The sequence below is a fragment of the Hemicordylus capensis genome, chromosome 2, assembly GCF_027244095.1.
Source record: "Hemicordylus capensis ecotype Gifberg chromosome 2, rHemCap1.1.pri, whole genome shotgun sequence".
Taxonomy (NCBI): Eukaryota; Metazoa; Chordata; class Lepidosauria; order Squamata; family Cordylidae; genus Hemicordylus; species Hemicordylus capensis.
In genome coordinates this window covers 131,132,532-131,148,682 of record NC_069658.1, presented here as the reverse complement: position 1 = coordinate 131,148,682, position 16,151 = coordinate 131,132,532, and the positions used below count along the sequence as shown (strand labels likewise).

At 46.6% G+C, this 16,151-nt stretch overlaps 1 protein-coding gene and 1 long non-coding RNA gene across 5 annotated transcripts in view; one reads left to right on the top strand and one right to left on the bottom strand.

Moving 5' to 3' along the window:
• MUSK (muscle associated receptor tyrosine kinase) overlaps positions 1 to 9,120 on the top strand; it is a 70,026-nt gene extending 60,906 nt beyond the window's left edge. Inside the window, exons 16-17 of the mRNA XM_053292410.1 lie at positions 1,568 to 1,716; positions 4,693 to 9,120. Coding sequence (XP_053148385.1) covers positions 1,568 to 1,716; positions 4,693 to 5,375 — 832 coding nt within the window. The 3' untranslated portion in view covers positions 5,376 to 9,120. The remainder of the gene's footprint in view (positions 1 to 1,567; positions 1,717 to 4,692) is intronic.
• LOC128343409 (uncharacterized) overlaps positions 1 to 16,151 on the bottom strand; it is a 43,641-nt gene that overhangs the window by 19,681 nt on the left and 7,809 nt on the right. For 2 of the 4 annotated variants that reach the window (XR_008315513.1, XR_008315512.1), the window contains exons 2-3: positions 6,085 to 6,263; positions 4,812 to 4,958 (exon numbers count right to left, since the gene is read on the bottom strand). This is a non-coding gene — a long non-coding RNA (uncharacterized LOC128343409). Of the gene's footprint in view, positions 1 to 1,054; positions 3,413 to 4,763; positions 4,959 to 6,084; positions 6,264 to 16,151 lie in introns of those variants that run through there. The other 2 variants (XR_008315516.1, XR_008315515.1) reach the window with 2 other exon arrangements.

The following is a 16,151-nucleotide window of genomic DNA, read 5'->3' as shown; positions in this document are numbered from 1 at the left end:
CTAGTGAGTATTTCTTTCTGTATACAATGACACTTCAGAAAAGGGTAGAGTGGACACCCATATAGGCCAGACTCTTTGTCATTCTTTGGTCCCCAGATGGAACATTTTGTGGCAAAGGAAATAAAATTCTGTGCCCCAAAGCAAACAAAGCTATTTCCCATCATTCTTATTAACAATACAAAATGAAACAATGCAATAAACATTACATTTGGGAAAAAATCATTGATGGCTGGAGGTAGATGATTTTTTAAAGTGACGTGAGAGAGACTTTGCTTCCACAGTATATATACATAGGATGAGATCCAACTCTTCCCTTCCAAATGTGAGATCCAATTCCTCCCTAAAAGCATGTCTGATCACTCATTGGGTGGGGGTGGGGGAGGGAGGGAGGGAATGCTTCCAAGATTAGCTCTTTATATTTTATGAGATGCCATTCTCAAATAACAACCTGGCTGCTGCATTTTGCCCTAGCTGTAGTTTCTGGGGCACTCTTAAAGGGCAGCCCCATTTACCATGCAGTAATCTAGTCTGAGCATTGCTAGAATGTGGCTAACTGTGTTCAGGTCATCTCTCTCCATGAAAGGGGCAGCTGGTGCACCAACCAAAATTGGTAAAAGACACTGCATGCTACTGATGCCACTTGGGCATTATAACAAAGCCCTCAAACCTGTCTTTAAGGAGCAGGCGGCATATGCCAGTGTAGTGTAGGGCTGGGCCATGACTCTAACGTCACTTTGGTGTAAATGAGTTATAAACGTGGAATAAACAAGATTACTACAATATTGGTATACCACTTTTCAACAAAATTTCCCCCCAGAGGAAAATTCTGCATTGCATAGATTCAGGAAATAAGGAGCTTTTAAAAGTTTCTCTCCCTTCTTCGCTTTACTTTGATAGCCTATTCTGGGCTGTCTCTACCCTGAACCTAAAGTTCCCACTGATTCAGTGCTCATATTACAAAGGGCTAGAGGATGAGGGATGGGGGATGGCCCCCTTACCTTTTAGATGTCCCGCTTAGCTCCTGTTTTTAGAAGGCTATGGGGCAATGATTTGAGTCAAATTGGTAGGAACCAGATGGTGGAGCTTTTGGATTTCATTCAGAGCCCTGCTACCCGTTTCCCCATAATTTGAGCACAGCATTAATTGCATGCTCATTGTAACCATGCTCCTTTATTCGTTCTATTTTTTAACCTAACCTTTGGCCACAAAACAGTCCCTAAGGTGGCTGACAACAATTTAACATTCAATTTAAACTTCAAAAACAATTACACCAATTTAAAGCAATATTAAACACAAACCAAATAACAATCAGTAGCAACAGCATCATATAAGAAGTTGTTGTCAACCGAATAAAAGCTCAGTCCGCTGACAGAAAAGCTTTCTAAAACATGAACCCTCACAGTCTTCCTGAAACCTGCAACATGACTGAAAATGATGCAGGCTTTATATAATGCAGGCTGCTTATGCTTATAAAAGTAAGACTCCTGTTTAGTGCTGCTCATGTTCTCCTAGACCTTTTCATGCATAATGTTTCCCCCTCTGCCTGTTCCCCCTTCCTTCTCTTCAGGGCACCTGGACTGCTTCCATACGAGCCATTCACAATGGTGGCAGTGAAGATGCTGAAAGAAGAAGCTTCCGCGGATATGCAGGCTGATTTTCAGAGGGAGGCAGCCCTCATGGCCGAATTTGATAATCCAAACATTGTCAAACTTTTGGGTACCACATCCAACTTTTTCCCCCTAACAAAAATCTATCAGTGTGTTTTTGCTTGTTTGTCTTTTTACAGGCCAGCTCAATCATACGGACAGACTGGGCAGCCATTGATGATGGCGCTGTTCAAGAGACAGCCTCCATGCCAGAGGCAAAGTACTGAGTCTGGGTTCTGGTGCTGCTTCAGACATATCTGGCTTTCTATGTGAGCTGAGAGTGTACCTAGAATCACCTGCGATATCATTTTGGGTTCTTGGGGGAAAATTTAGGGCTGAAATAGATGTTACAAAAGACACAGAGCTGCTGTTGCTCAGGGCTCTTTTTCTCCTCCTCCTGCTAATGTCGAGTGCTGGTCTGCTCAACTTTGGCCCCCCAGCTGTTTTTGGACTAAAGGTAAAGTGTGCCATTGAGTTGGTGTCGACTCCTGGCGACCACAGAGCCCTATGGTTGTCTTTGGTAGAATACAGGAGGGGTTTAGCTTTGCCTTCTCCCACGCAGTATGAGATGATGCCTTTCAGCACCTTCCTATATCGCTGCTACCCAATATAGGTGTTTCCCAACATACCAGCGGGGATTTGAACTGGAAACCTCTGGCTTGCTAATCAAGTCATTTCCCCGCTGCACCATTAGGTGGCTACAACTCCCTTACTCCTCAACCACAGTGGCCAATAGTGCACTGTAGTGCACTGGCCAATAGCCAGGGATTATGGGAGTTGTAGACAAACATCTGCAGGAGGGCCGAGGTTGAGCAACCCTGGTCTAGTCTCTCTCTCTCTCTCTCTCTCTCTCTCTCTCTCTCTCTCTATCTCTCTATCTATCTCTATCATACACACACACACACCGATGTAAAATCAGCACATTGTGCCCTTTTCCTGCCTCATATTAATGTAGTTCCGAACCTTCCGATCTAAATATGATTGGAGCTTGTATTCAATTAAATCAAAGTTTATTTCTGAGGAAGTATTATCAAGTGCATTTGCAGAATCCAAAGCATTTTTAGGTACTCTGGAGTTTATAGTTAGACTGAATTGACTCAATATTTCAGCAGTAGAAAAAGGAAACAGGAAGTGGACAATCAGTTGGAGCAATCTCTTTGTTTATCATCACCATGTTGGATAAATTAGGAAAGGCCAAAAGAATCCATCAGTTTTGTGTTGTGGGGGTGTGGGACTGTTGAGCATCACTTGACCTAAGAACCTTTTACGTGCACACTCTTCTTTTAGCCAGATCCAGATGTTTTTGCAATGTGAAATGTTGTCTGCTTTTTCTCCAAAAGGGCAAGAGTGAGGCCACTAGCAAAATTCAGTCTCTTACACTATGCAAAGATACCAGATGTGATGGAAATGTCCATTAGAATACCAAAAGTGTAAATGTATTAAAATTGCTTACTCAGTTTCACACTTCTTTTTCCCAGGTTTAAGGTTTGGTTTCATAAGGCTGCTTACTTCAGTAATACATACAGAGCAATGCACAATTGCATTATGTAATCATTTTAGCTTATTCCCATGGTTTTCAAAACCAGCCATGGTTCTTCAAAACTATGTTCACCCCTTACTCCCAGATATGAGTTAACTGAGTGATTACTCTAAGACGAGGGTCTTTCTGCTCATGCTCAGAGACCCCCTAATTTTTATGATTACTTCACATATTCCATGCTTCCCCATCAAATTGTGTAACACAGCCATGGTTCACTTCATTGGTACTAAAAGCGAAGCAAAAAGGAAGTAAGGTAGCATTCTTACATCTATCTTCTAAGCACTGACTGTCATGGTACATGTTAGTTAAAAACAGACGTGTATGGTAGAGAAAGCCATAAATGCAGCCATACTTCGGGTTGCTGGTTATTCTAGCACTGGGACCTGCTTTAGCAAAGAGACAAACCCCTTCTAAACCTGAATAACAGATTATTCTCTTTGGCCATGGTAACCATGATATGAAAGCAGCAACAAAATCTCCTGTGGGGTATACTATGCTCCTCCATGCTTACATATTTTTTTGGATCCTGACCATTAACTTTCAAGATGAATTCAATATTCTTTCTCTCTCTCTCGCTCTCATTTGTACAATTCCTTTTTTGCATTTTAAATGATGCTTTTCTGTAGTGCAAATAACAGGCTTTTCTGAAGATTTGCTTTGCTTGAGGGTAACTCTGAGCTTGTGTCTGAGCTTATGTTATCCAGCTCATGGCTCTATATTCCTGCATACCATATGCAGGTGTAGGGTAGCATTGTTGTAGATGACAGCCTTTTTAAAATGTGTCATAATTTTGGAAAACTACACTCCAGTGCTGGAGGGGGGCTACACACAGCCTTTAAACAAACAAAATCTAGGGGAAAACCATTCTGAATGGTGGTACACTCAAAATGCTACAGGTAGGCGGGAAAGGGATTCAGGATGTCACTTGCACCATCTGATACATGCATTTGTATGGACATAAGAAGCTGCCATATACTGAGTCAGGCCATTGGTCCATCTAGCTCAGTATTGTCCATACAGACTGGCAGCGGCTTCTCCAAGGTTGCAGGCAGGAGTCTTTCAGCCCTCACCTGGAGATGCCAGGGAGGGAACTTGGAACCTTCTGCATGCAAACATGCTGGTGCTCTTCCCAGAGTGGCCCCAGCCCCTAAGGGAAATATCTTGCAGTGCTCATATGTAGTCTCCCATTTGAAAATGCTATCTGCGAATCAGCTGTCTAAACCACATTAACACATGGAAGAAGAACTGCACTTACATTGGGAATCACATGTTCCCAATTTTGAGGAATGCAATTTCCATGTGCCAGCTGGTGGAGCATTGTATGAAGCCTCCTATCTCCAAACAATTGTTTACTTTGCGTAATTAGGTGCTCCTTATCTGGGAAAGCTCTATATCTTTTTAATGCTTCTGTATCATAGCAGACAGCAGTCTGATACACATTATTGCATGTGCATTTGTTCACCTCAAGTGAACTGGTTTGTATTTAATGAATATTATTGATTTCAGGGGTATGCGCTGTTGGAAAGCCAATGTGCCTGCTTTTTGAATACATGGCCTTCGGGGACCTCAATGAATACCTGCGCAATAGATCTCCACGCAACCTCTGCAGCCTGAGCAACAATCACCTTGACATAAGGATCAGGCCCTCCAGTCCTAACTTGCTTGCTCTCTCTTGCACCGACCAGCTCTGTATTGCCAAACAAGTGGCCGCCGGCATGGCCTACCTCTCAGAACGCAAGTTTGTGCACCGGGATTTGGCCACCAGGAACTGTCTAGTGGGAGAGAACATGGTGGTTAAAATTGCTGACTTTGGTCTTTCCAGAAATATGTACTCAGCAGACTATTACAAAGCAAATGAAAACGATGCCATTCCCATCCGATGGATGCCACCCGAGTCCATCTTCTACAACCGTTACACCACCGAGTCTGACGTGTGGGCCTATGGTGTGGTCCTGTGGGAGATCTTTGCCTTTGGCATGCAGCCATATTATGGAATGGCTCATGAAGTCGTCATCTACTACGTGAGGGATGGCAACGTCCTGTCTTGCCCGGACAACTGCCCTCTGGAGCTCTACAACCTCATGCGCCTTTGTTGGAGCAAGCTGCCTTCTGACAGGCCCAGCTTTGCAAGTATCCATCGTATCCTGGAACGCATGTATGAGAGAGCGGTGGCTGCTGAGCATGCCTGAGGATGCACCTCAGGAGGACAGCATTTTATGACCTCTTCCTGGAATGACTAAGCTTGGATGAAAGGTAGAGCTGGCACCTGGTACGTCAGTGTATATGTAACTGGTCCAGCCTAGTCCTGTAGCTCTTTTTCAGGCAACGCTCCCAGTAGAAAGTTGGAACAATTGAGCATTTTTGCCTGAGCAAGGACCACAGGATCAGCTTGAGTCATGACTGCAGTTTTAAAAGAACCTCACTCTCAAAATGTCACATTAATTTGTTTTAGTTTATGAAAACATGTTTATCCCAGCTGTTCTTCCAAAAATATCCATGAAAACGTTCAGCTGTAGTGGCTGACATCCTGACTAAGGCAGCGGCAGTGCGCCAAGGAGACATGCCATACTGTGGAAAGCAGGGTGTGGAGGCTTCCAGAGCTCTGGAGGTGATGGTTTGACTATCTCTGTTTCCCCAGAAGTACCCTGTGCCTTCTGAAGACATGTCGCTGTGGGCTTCAGGGCACTTCCAGGGGAAGCAGAGATCAGCAAAGATCCCCCTCTGCACTGCCAAATTAAGAAAGCTCTCCATCCCACCCGCTATACTCAATTCATAATTGCTGACCTATATTTGAATTTTCCTGTTTGTGGAATACTGCTTATGGGCTCATTCAGACAACCAGTTCCATCCAACCCCACAGTGCATTTTTACTTTTGCAGGAGTGGAAATCAAATGTACCTATGTTCTTTTAAAGGGTGCATCAAGCAGTAGTCTCTGTAGCAACCACGCTTTAGACAAGCTGTATTGTCACTGTTCTTCCAAGGCATGGTGGTTGCAGGGTCAGATGCTGATTGGATCCCTTCAGATAACCTTAGTTGCTTATCTAGAAGTGCCCAGCGAGTTGATGGACTTGACAACTGCAAATGCCAATGGTTGGGGGAAATGGTTATTTTGAAAACATTAATGACAGTTACGTTTGAGTAAACACACTTCCAGCCAAGAGGAACTTTCTGCGGTTGTCTTCTCTTCCCTTTTAGACCTATACACTTACAACTCTGAAGAAAAACCAACATTTCTAGTGGCCTGGTTCAGACGTAACAGGAAGCCAGAAGTCCCTTCACCTCTGGTTTCCTAACCTGAACGTCCAAATTTGAGGAAATGGAGTTTGTGGGGGAAAGTGATCTGCGGTTTCCCTCACCAAACTCCACTCTGAACCTTTGATCAGAGTGGAGTTCCACTGCCACAGACTCCATTCCTGCAATGCCAGAATTATATCGGAACGCTGGCACTGTAGTTTGGGTCCCATGGAACCGGAGTTAAGGGAGGAAGCTCCTCCCGCACTCCAGCCTGATTGGATGTGTGGGCTGTCCTTTAGGAAAGAAGGGAGCCTGCACAGCCAGCTTCTCTGCAGTCTCGCTGAGATACTGCAGAGAGGCAGCTCTCCCCAACGTCCAAATGCAGAGAGGAGAGCAGGGTGGGGGGAGTGCACAACTGGACCCGCAGTTCCATGTGACATCTGAACCGGGCCAGTATATCAACAAAAACAAATCCAGTTTCTACCTATTATTAACCAGTCCCGCATCTCTTCTTGTTTGAGCTCATGGGCAGATATTACATGCCATTGTTGATGTCTGTTACTCATTAAGGAAATGGATTGACGAAGTGGTCATAAGAACCCTTTTCACTGCACTTTCCTTGTCAAAGTCTTCTCTCATGTACCATATATCTCCCTCAGTTTCTTTCAGTGGGGATGTTCTGGCACAATTGAGAGGAAAACTTGACTTTTTGTTGCCCAGCATTCCAGTCTTTGCATTATTAGTGTGAAGCAGAGTGACATTTGTATCGTGCTTAGTGGTAATTCTTTTTCAAAACGTAGGAGAATAGTGTAGCCCTTGTTTGACAGAGGAAAAAGGCCTTGTTAGACATAATTTAATGGTGATTCACACTCCATAAAGACAGATGGCTCAAGGCCTATAATAGATGACAAACAGAAATGGTACAGTATTATACATGTCCTAAGAAAATGGTAAGGGGATTCACATGCGCAGCCTAACCCAGGCAAGGGCAGCCCTGCTTGGGTTAGGCTGCACGTGTGACGCGCTGGGAGCGAAGCCACTCCTGGTGCTGCCCCCCACCATGCTAAGCCCAACTCTTAAACCCCATGTTTTGGGTTTAAACCCCATGTTTAAACCCAATCTGGGCAATTGCCGCTGGGTTAAACAGCTTCTTCCCAGCCCGCCACCATTTCCAGCAGCAAGCTGGGGGGAGAAGCAGCCAGCCATTCCCAGTGCGGTGGTTGCTCTAAGGAGAGCTGCTCTAACTATCCCAGGGCATCCTGGGATGCAGGGAGGGGAACGTCCTCCCTTCACCACGCTGCTGCTTGTGTGGGGGCACGGCACGGCAAAGGGGATGACGATGACGCTTGTCTGTGGGGGAAGGCCTGGGGAGTGTGTGGCTGAAGTCGAGTGCACAACCTCTGTATGTTTCTTTTCTACATCATGTCCCCTAAATAGTCTCTTGTGTAGGGGTATACTTTTTAGCTTGTACAGAAGTTGTAGCCTTCCACATCCCCCTGGGGCTTAACACACTAGATGAAAATGCATGTAACATGTAGTTAAGCCCTTGGATATTAGTCAACTAGTTAACTTAATTATGTTGGACCTTATGCCCACATAGGGCTCTCCAGGTGATGGTAATTGCTGGAGGAAATGTCCTATGTGCACATAGAGCTCTCGCCAGCTCCCAGCCGGTGCCCTCAACATTGCTCACCCCTCAGCAATGCCCCCAATTTTAAAGAGGTCATAGAAGCTGCTGCAGGTCTCACAGGAGAAGAAGGCCCCCCCCCCCACTTCTGCAATGGAAGAACCACAGCTGACTTGTGAGGGCTCAGCCACTAGCCTCACTGTCTCATCACTCCACACGCTCCTAGGCAAGGCCATGCACGGCCAGCCATCACCCCCGAAGCATCTGACTCCCAACAGCTGCATCTATTTTTTTCTTGTTAACACATGTCTTAGCTTGTTTTGATATAAGTTGAAACTCTGAGCATGTTCCATGCCATTTCCCCACTGAACTTGAGTAATTTCTCCATATATGTATACATATCCTCAGTCAAATATGTTTAGCCCCTCTTCATACATCACATGAGATTACTGCTATGGTTAATCAATAATGTTGTAGGATTTTGAGCTGAAGTATTAGAGCCACTGTACCAGAGCAACCCCAGAGAGCAGGAACTGTGGAGGCTGTGCTTGGATTTAAATAGTGAGTGGGCGTTCTAACTAGACCCCCAGGAGGTGGTACGTAGGCAAGTCTCATGGTGAAAAATAACTACCACCACTGCTGGAGTGAAATGAGCATATTTAGCACAAATCAAAGTGACTAACGGTGACAAAATGGGTAACAACTAGAAAGCATTGCCTGGAAGTGTCATTATTTCATTGCATTTTAATATGGATACGAAAGATCTCATGAATTTCAAACTCAGCTGAGACAGAAACATTTCATTTTGATGTGTAAAAGACATCAGAAGTTTCAAAAAACCAGATTCAAAGTCAAAGACAAACTTCAGTTAGTCCTTTCCTGTGACTTTCATAGGCTTTGGGAAAGCTAGAAAGATACAAGCATTCCTCTTTTCAATGGTTTTGCCTGCCACTGAGGAGATGCCATATGAAGCTGTAATTTTGTCAACCAAAGGATATAACCATCCATTTGTCTATTTCATATTTTTTTCCAGGTGTTTCATAAATATATACCAATAAACTTTATTTTACATTCTTGGATTCTTATTTTGAATTATGATCCATTGTCCACAACACATTGTGACTTAGGTTAGGAAGAAGAGACTGATTTTTTTTTAAAGTCACAGAGTGTCGGATGTTGGTCTAATATAAATGATTGTCATTGAATGTACAGATTCCATTTTATCCTTATGTTTCCCTGTTATCATTCTGTGTCTTGGCTTATTAATGTGTGACAGTCTAACTAGGGTTGTACCTATCAAGATATACAGTGGCTCCCTAGTTGTTCCCCTAAGACTACCCACCAGAGTGTACATTCTCTGTTCAAGAAAACCCTCTGTCAACCCCACTCCTTGATGTCCCCTTTCAAACATTCTACTAGCCTATTGTGATTAATTATTCCTCACTGTGATAGGTGTTAGGTAAAGGAGGGATGCAACTAAAAGTTGTTGATTTCAGCCTTCAGATGCTGGTAGAACAATGGAAGGCTGGTTAGTCATTTGGCTGAACAGGAGGAACTTATGGGAAATGTTCCTCTAATAGGGACTACCTGCACCCTTTCTCAGTTTTACTAGCTTGCTTCTAGGTTGCGTTGCCACAGAGTAATGCAGTGCAGTAACAGAAGCCTGTATGTACTCTATATGCGTATGTTTAAGAAGTAGGTAAGGTATTTGCCACAATGTATGTTGGCTGGCATCCAGAGCAAATAATTACTTGTGGGGAGATTCCTGCCTGCAACCTTGGAGAAGCCGCTGCCAGTCTGTGAAGACAACACTGAGCTAGATAGACCAATGGTCTGACTCAGTATATGGCAGTTTCCTATGTTCCTATGACTTCTGCTTGCGGAAGTGTCGTGCTAGCTAGTAGCGCAAAATCTGAAGCTTGCATGCCAAACTAGAGTTGCATGCACTGCTGCAAGCATGCTTATGGTTTAGAAACAGCAGCACAACTATGGCCCACTTCAATGAGTTCAATGAGAACTTTTGCGCAAGAGTGCTCTATAGCACTCTTGCACAATTCCTGTTTCAATGCAGCTAAGTCATCCTCTTGTGCAAAGACAGCAGTGCTCATTCTGCATCTGGTTCCCTGCTCTGAAAGTCAGCCATTATATTTTGCAATACAGTATATGCATATCTTTTGCATGTCCTTCACTGGAAAGGGCCAACAAGCGTATATCTCTGAGGAAAAGGAGCATAGCAGGGTTGGAGTGGGCCTTGGGACAAGTGAAGATGAAACCATCTCCACTACCCACCACCTCCCTCTCCTCCCTCTGTGCCTTTAATATATAGAACCCAAGAATTCTGACACCACCACCACCATCTCACAACGAGCAAATCTTACCAGTGTGACAATATACAAGCCACATAAATCTGACTTCATCTCATTGATGCCTCCCATTCTGGCGTGGCTTCAAAGTGGCTTCACAGCATACCCTGGCCCTGGCCCTGGCCCTTCCATTTCTTGTCCTTGTGATTGGCTGGCTAGATCCTCAGGCTCAGCCCACCCCTCCCTCATTCTTACTGACAGGCTCAGCAGCCAATGTTGGCTGGCGCTCAGAGACATTTCCCTGGCTGCTGAGCCTGTCAGTCAGGCTGAGGGAGGGATGGGCTGAGCCTGAACACCTAGCCAGCCAATCAGGAAGAAAGGAGTGGGGGAGGGATGTGATCTGACACTCCTCCCCTCGCCTCTCCTGCTCCTTTCCTGTAGGACTTGTTGACTTGAAGCTGAGCTAAGTCCTGGGATAGGAAGCAGATTGCATGCTAGTGAGCCAAAGAGGTGAGAAGGGGAGAGCAAAGATCAAATTGTCACCCGGCCTGCAACACCTACCCCCCCCCCAATCGCCATCCATGGCCCAAGGATATTTGTCCCAGTGTGCTTTATTGTAAGTACATCCTTGGGATGAAAGAAGACTATAGCACCCCCGCTACTTCCTCAAAAACTTGGACTCCTCCTTTATATGCGAATAAGATGGCCCCAGTTTTAAATAAAAAAAGAGTTCATGCTGTCACATCTAGTTTGACCATCATAAAATGATAAATAGAATATATACTGGTATACAGAGTTCCATCAGCAAATGGGCATGATTGTCAGTTTTATATGTGTGGCTAAAAACAGAAACTGGATGTGTTGTAAACGTCACTCTTTTTATAGCTCATACATTTATTTTCTCTGCAAGCAGAGTACACTACATGTACTTACTAGATACAAATGAAGTTGCATGGATATTTGTGTGTGTCGGTTAAAGGATACATTGAATTTTCATGAATTTAGATGGGAGAGCAACTTCTTGTGTCAACAAACAACTTTGTGAAAGAGCAGGCCCGTGTGAAGTCAGTGGGGTTCTGTGAATGAAAAGGAGTGTCATTCACTTGCCTTGGCAGTGATATCACGGACTTCTAAATTTACCAGCTTTAATTTGGAGCTGGATTTAGTTCATGATACAGGATGCCAAGGAATAAAGCAGGCCGGGTAAGGTTACAGTGAAGAGGGCTTGGAAGTCTTAGGTATCTTGCTACTATTTAGCGGGATGATACAGCACATCTCCAAGAAAAGAACTCTTGGGGAACGGGAAGTTCTTAACATCCAGACGCATGACGGCAGCGTGTTGAGGGGAACGCCAAGGGCACTTGACTCCAGGCTAAACACTGGCAGGACTACAGAATGGCTTGGAATCCTCTTGCCCTCTACTCACAACCCCCAGAGTATTTAGAATGATTAACGATCTGGGTCCATCGTCCTTCTTTGAAAGGCCCTCTACCAATGCAGAGACACAAACAAGAATGCCCTCACAGATGACCAGAGAAATTAATAACCTAGGAAGTTGCTGCCTGCAGTCTACTGAGTCAGAGCATTGGCCTGCTGAAACTGACAGGGAGCAGCTTCCCCGGTTTCCTGAAATGGCGTTTAGGGCTCTGTCCCAGAATGGGAACCTCATTCTTCTATCTTGCTAAGTCATTCCTCCTCACATCCACTTCACAATGGTTTATGACATGGTACATGCATCCATTCATCCCACATTTCCCCCAAGGAGTGTTCATTAATGGGGTGGGGGAACTCACCACATGATGGCTCTGATAGATGCAGGGAGTTGTGTCAAATGATACCGATGGGGGAGAAGAGTGAGCATGAATTGTCCCTTTGGCTACGCAGGGTCTGCCCTGGTTTGCATTTGGATGGGTGACTACATGTGAGAGATGTCTACTGTAAGATAGTCTCCTTAGGGGGATGGGGCCACAGCTCAGTGATGGATTATCTCTTTGCATTGCAGAAGGTCCCAGGTTCACTTTCTGGCATCTCCAGGTAAGGTTGAAGGAGACTCCTGTCTGAAACTTTGGAGAGCTGCTGCCAGTCAGTGTAGACAATACTGAGCTGGTAGGACCAATGTTCTGACTTGGTCAAAGGCAGCTTCCTATGTTCCTATAGGAAAGTCACCACAAAGCTGCTGACCCTTGTGGCAAGTGCAACATTTCAAAAAACTTGTTGGTTGCATTCATGCAAGGAAGCAGAAGAACTAAAGAAAAATCCTGTTGGATCAGATCAAGTATTTATACAGACCTCCGAGGTCGTGTCCAGCAGTCGCACAACTTTGTACAGCACTCCAGTTGCAAGAAGTCATTTCACACAAACACTACTGTGGACACTGCCCCTGGCTTCCAAGAGTGGCCAGCCCAGTCAGAAGCTCACAAGCAGTTCTCCCACATTGCATGTCTAGGGTGGTTCTAGATTGTGGAAAAGTAAAGTAGAGGTGTAAATGTAAAAGAGGCAGCATCATAACTACCTGCGTCCTTCCACAGAATGCTTCAGCTGTGCATGAATGCTGGGAGAAGAAAAACCTGGGTCTAAACCCATGACACAGCCATTATCTCTGTGTTTTGTCATAAACACAGCACTGTAAACACACTCCTGGAGTGTGCAGAAGACCGGCTGCAGTGTTTCAGACACAATCATGTTTTCTTTGTGACATCCATGACACAAGCCATTGCGCCACATCAACGAGTGTGTTGTTTATGCTGAACCACATGTTGATTCAGCACGAGGTAGCGCAAATATTTTTCTTGGCTCGCTTGCTGCACAATTAAACAGTTGATTCAAAACAATGCTCCTATTTCTAGCCAGCCTGGCCTGGATGAGTGCAACAGTTCACTTCTTTGATAGAAATGTTTAAAACATTTTGGATAACCCATTAAGGCCACTAACTTCTTGGCATTTAAGAAGACGAGGATCTTTTGGAAAGGAAGGCAAAAGCAGATGGAGCAACTTTTGTAAAAGCGGATGGGGAGTGGGCTGAATGGAAGCAAATGATGGGTTGTTCTTTAAAACAGGGGCATTATCCATCTTGCTGCAAATGCACTAGCTTCAAGTGCAAGGATTATCCTAGGGCTCAACAGGGCTTAGTTTCCTCCCCACCCCAGCATTCCTGAGCACTTGTGCCTGGGTATCCACACAATGTGCAAGATCAGGGTTTCTCAATGTGTGGGTCCCCAGATGTTATTGGACTTCAACTCCCATAATCCCCAGCCCCAGTTGCCTTTGGTTGGGAATTATGGGAGTTGAAGTCCAATTACATCTGGGGACCCACACGTTGAGAAACCCTGTGCAAGATGGTTATGGGAGCGTAGGAAGTTGATGTGTGCCCAACCCTCTCCCTCCCTCCAGCTCTTCTCTACAGCCCCATTTCCCTCAGGGTCCCCGTAAGAACCTGGCATGCTGCTTGAACACATGGGAAGTAAGAGAACAAGGTTCTGTCGAGTCCTATGGCAATCTTTTTGTGCTCGGGCATTAGATCCACATTAGAATGGATGAAAGGATAGTGTTGTCTTCTACCATGTCAGGCCATCGATCTAGCTACCAGAGTGTTGTCTGCTCTGACTAGCAGTGGCTCTCCAGGGCTTCAGGCAGTGTCTTTTCCAGCTGGGGGGTGGGGGGGAAGGGGAGGCCAGTGGCGGCCCAGGTTCTGCTGCTGCCATGGCACCCTAGCCCCGCCCCCTGCATCTGATGTCAGACATAGGGGCATGGTTTAGCTCCCAAACGGGGCCGCGCAGCCCCATTTTTGAGCTAAATCAGCCAGCGCTGTGTTTGCAGCATGGCCAGAGGGACTCTCCCTGCCCTTTAAAGCTCCCGTTTGAGAGCTAAATCGCACACACACCATGTTGGACATCAGACGCGGGGTGAGTGTCTGGGGCATGAGGCACGACCCCTGATTGGCAGCAGCCCGGGTTCTTCGAATCCATCTGCTCAGTGGTGGCTCCGCCCCTGTTTCCCACCCTATGTGGAAATACCAAAGGTTGAACCTGGGGCCTTCTGCCTGAAAAATGCGTGCTCTTTCAGTGACCTAGGAAGTAAATTAAGCAGACAATTAACTTGGGGGGGTTATACCATCATTGTCATCATTAATAAACACTCTTGCAATGTACGTCATTCTACATTATAGTTGCTCCCCTCATTCATAACTTTTATGGAAAGTTTAGATTTGGGAAGCACAATAGCAATCATCATGCATTAAGCACCTCAAAAGCCAGGTTCTGTTTGTATTAAAAAGAACAAACCCGCCTGCAGGCTCTTAATCTAACAAAATACCGAGTCAGAAAGAAAGAGGAAGGGGCACAAGAGGAATGGGAAAGAGAAGGAGGGACAAAAACTCGGTGTCAGGGGCTTCAAAGGAGAGGGACATTTTCAAATGCTGCTTAAACAGTTGTAAGGAGGCAACACTATGGATGGAGGGAGAGTTCCAGGAAAAAAGGAGACAGTGAGGTCGTTCTCACAATTGGGCAGTAGGGGTGTGCACGGAACCGGTCCGGCACTGGGGTGGGGGGTTCTAAAAAGAATAGGGGGGGGGGGGGCTTTACTCACCCCTTCCAAGAAAGTCCGTATTCTATGTAGTAATCGGGCGGCAGGGTGCCGCCCGCTTCAATCTCCGGCGCGGGCTCCTTTTTGTAAACATAATCGGGCGGCAGGGTCGCTCCCAGTCCCTGCCGCCTGCCCTCCTCAACTTTAAACTTCAAGCCGAGCAGGCCTCCCTCGGCTGGCGGCCGCCCCCTGTAGGTATCAGGGGGTTCCCCCCTCCCCGCCGCCCCCTTCTTGAAAGATGGTCCCCCATTACCAGGGGACGGCAGGAGAACTCCCTGCCGTCCCCTTCCCCCTTGCCGGCTGGGCTGCAACTGGCTTCTAGGAAGCCTTTCGCGCGCCTGCACGAAAGGCTTCCTAGAAGCCAGTTGCAGCCCAGCCGGCAAGGCAAGCGGACGGCAGGGAGCTCTCCCGCCGCCCGCTCGCTAAAGTAAAGTAAAGTAGCGAGCAGGCGGCGGGAGAGCTCCCTGCCGTCCGCTTGCCTTGCCGGCTGGGCTGCAACTGGCTTCTAGGAAGCCTTTCGCGCAGGTGCGCGAAAGGCTTCCTAGAAGCCAGTTGCAGCCCAGCCGGCAAGGGGGAAGGGGACGGCAGGGAGTTCTCCTGCCATCCCCTGGTAATGGGGGACCATCTTTCAAGAAGGGGGCGGCGGGGAGGGGGGAACCCCCTGATACCTACAGGGGGCGGCCGCTAGCCGAGGGAGGCCTGCTCGGCTTGAAGTTTAAAGTTGAGGAGGGCGGGCGGCAGGGACTGGGAGCGACCCTGCCGCCCGATTATGTTTACAAAAAGGAGCCCGCGCCGGAGATTGAAGCGGGCGGCACCCTGCCGCCCGATTACTACATAGAATACGGACTTTCTTGGAAGGGGTGAGTAAAGCTCCCCCCTATTCTTTTTAGAACCCCCCACCCGAACCAAAACCACCCCGTGCCGGACCGGTCTGGAGGCCTTTAGAATGGCCTCCGAACCGGTCCGTGCACATGACTATTGGGCAGGCGCGGCAGTGGGCAAGCGGGGGGGAAGGCACCCCAAACCTTGCCTTCCCCACAGATGATCCTCAGAAGTTGGTAGGAGCATGCTCTGTGCTCCCACATGATAAACCCTGCTCTGTACAGTGTGGAGCAGGGCCTCAGAGAAATCCCACAATGCATTGTGCGAGTGCACAGTGCATTGTGGGGCTCTCCCCAGCAATGGGCGACCACCCATCAGTGTTGCAGCACCGGCTGA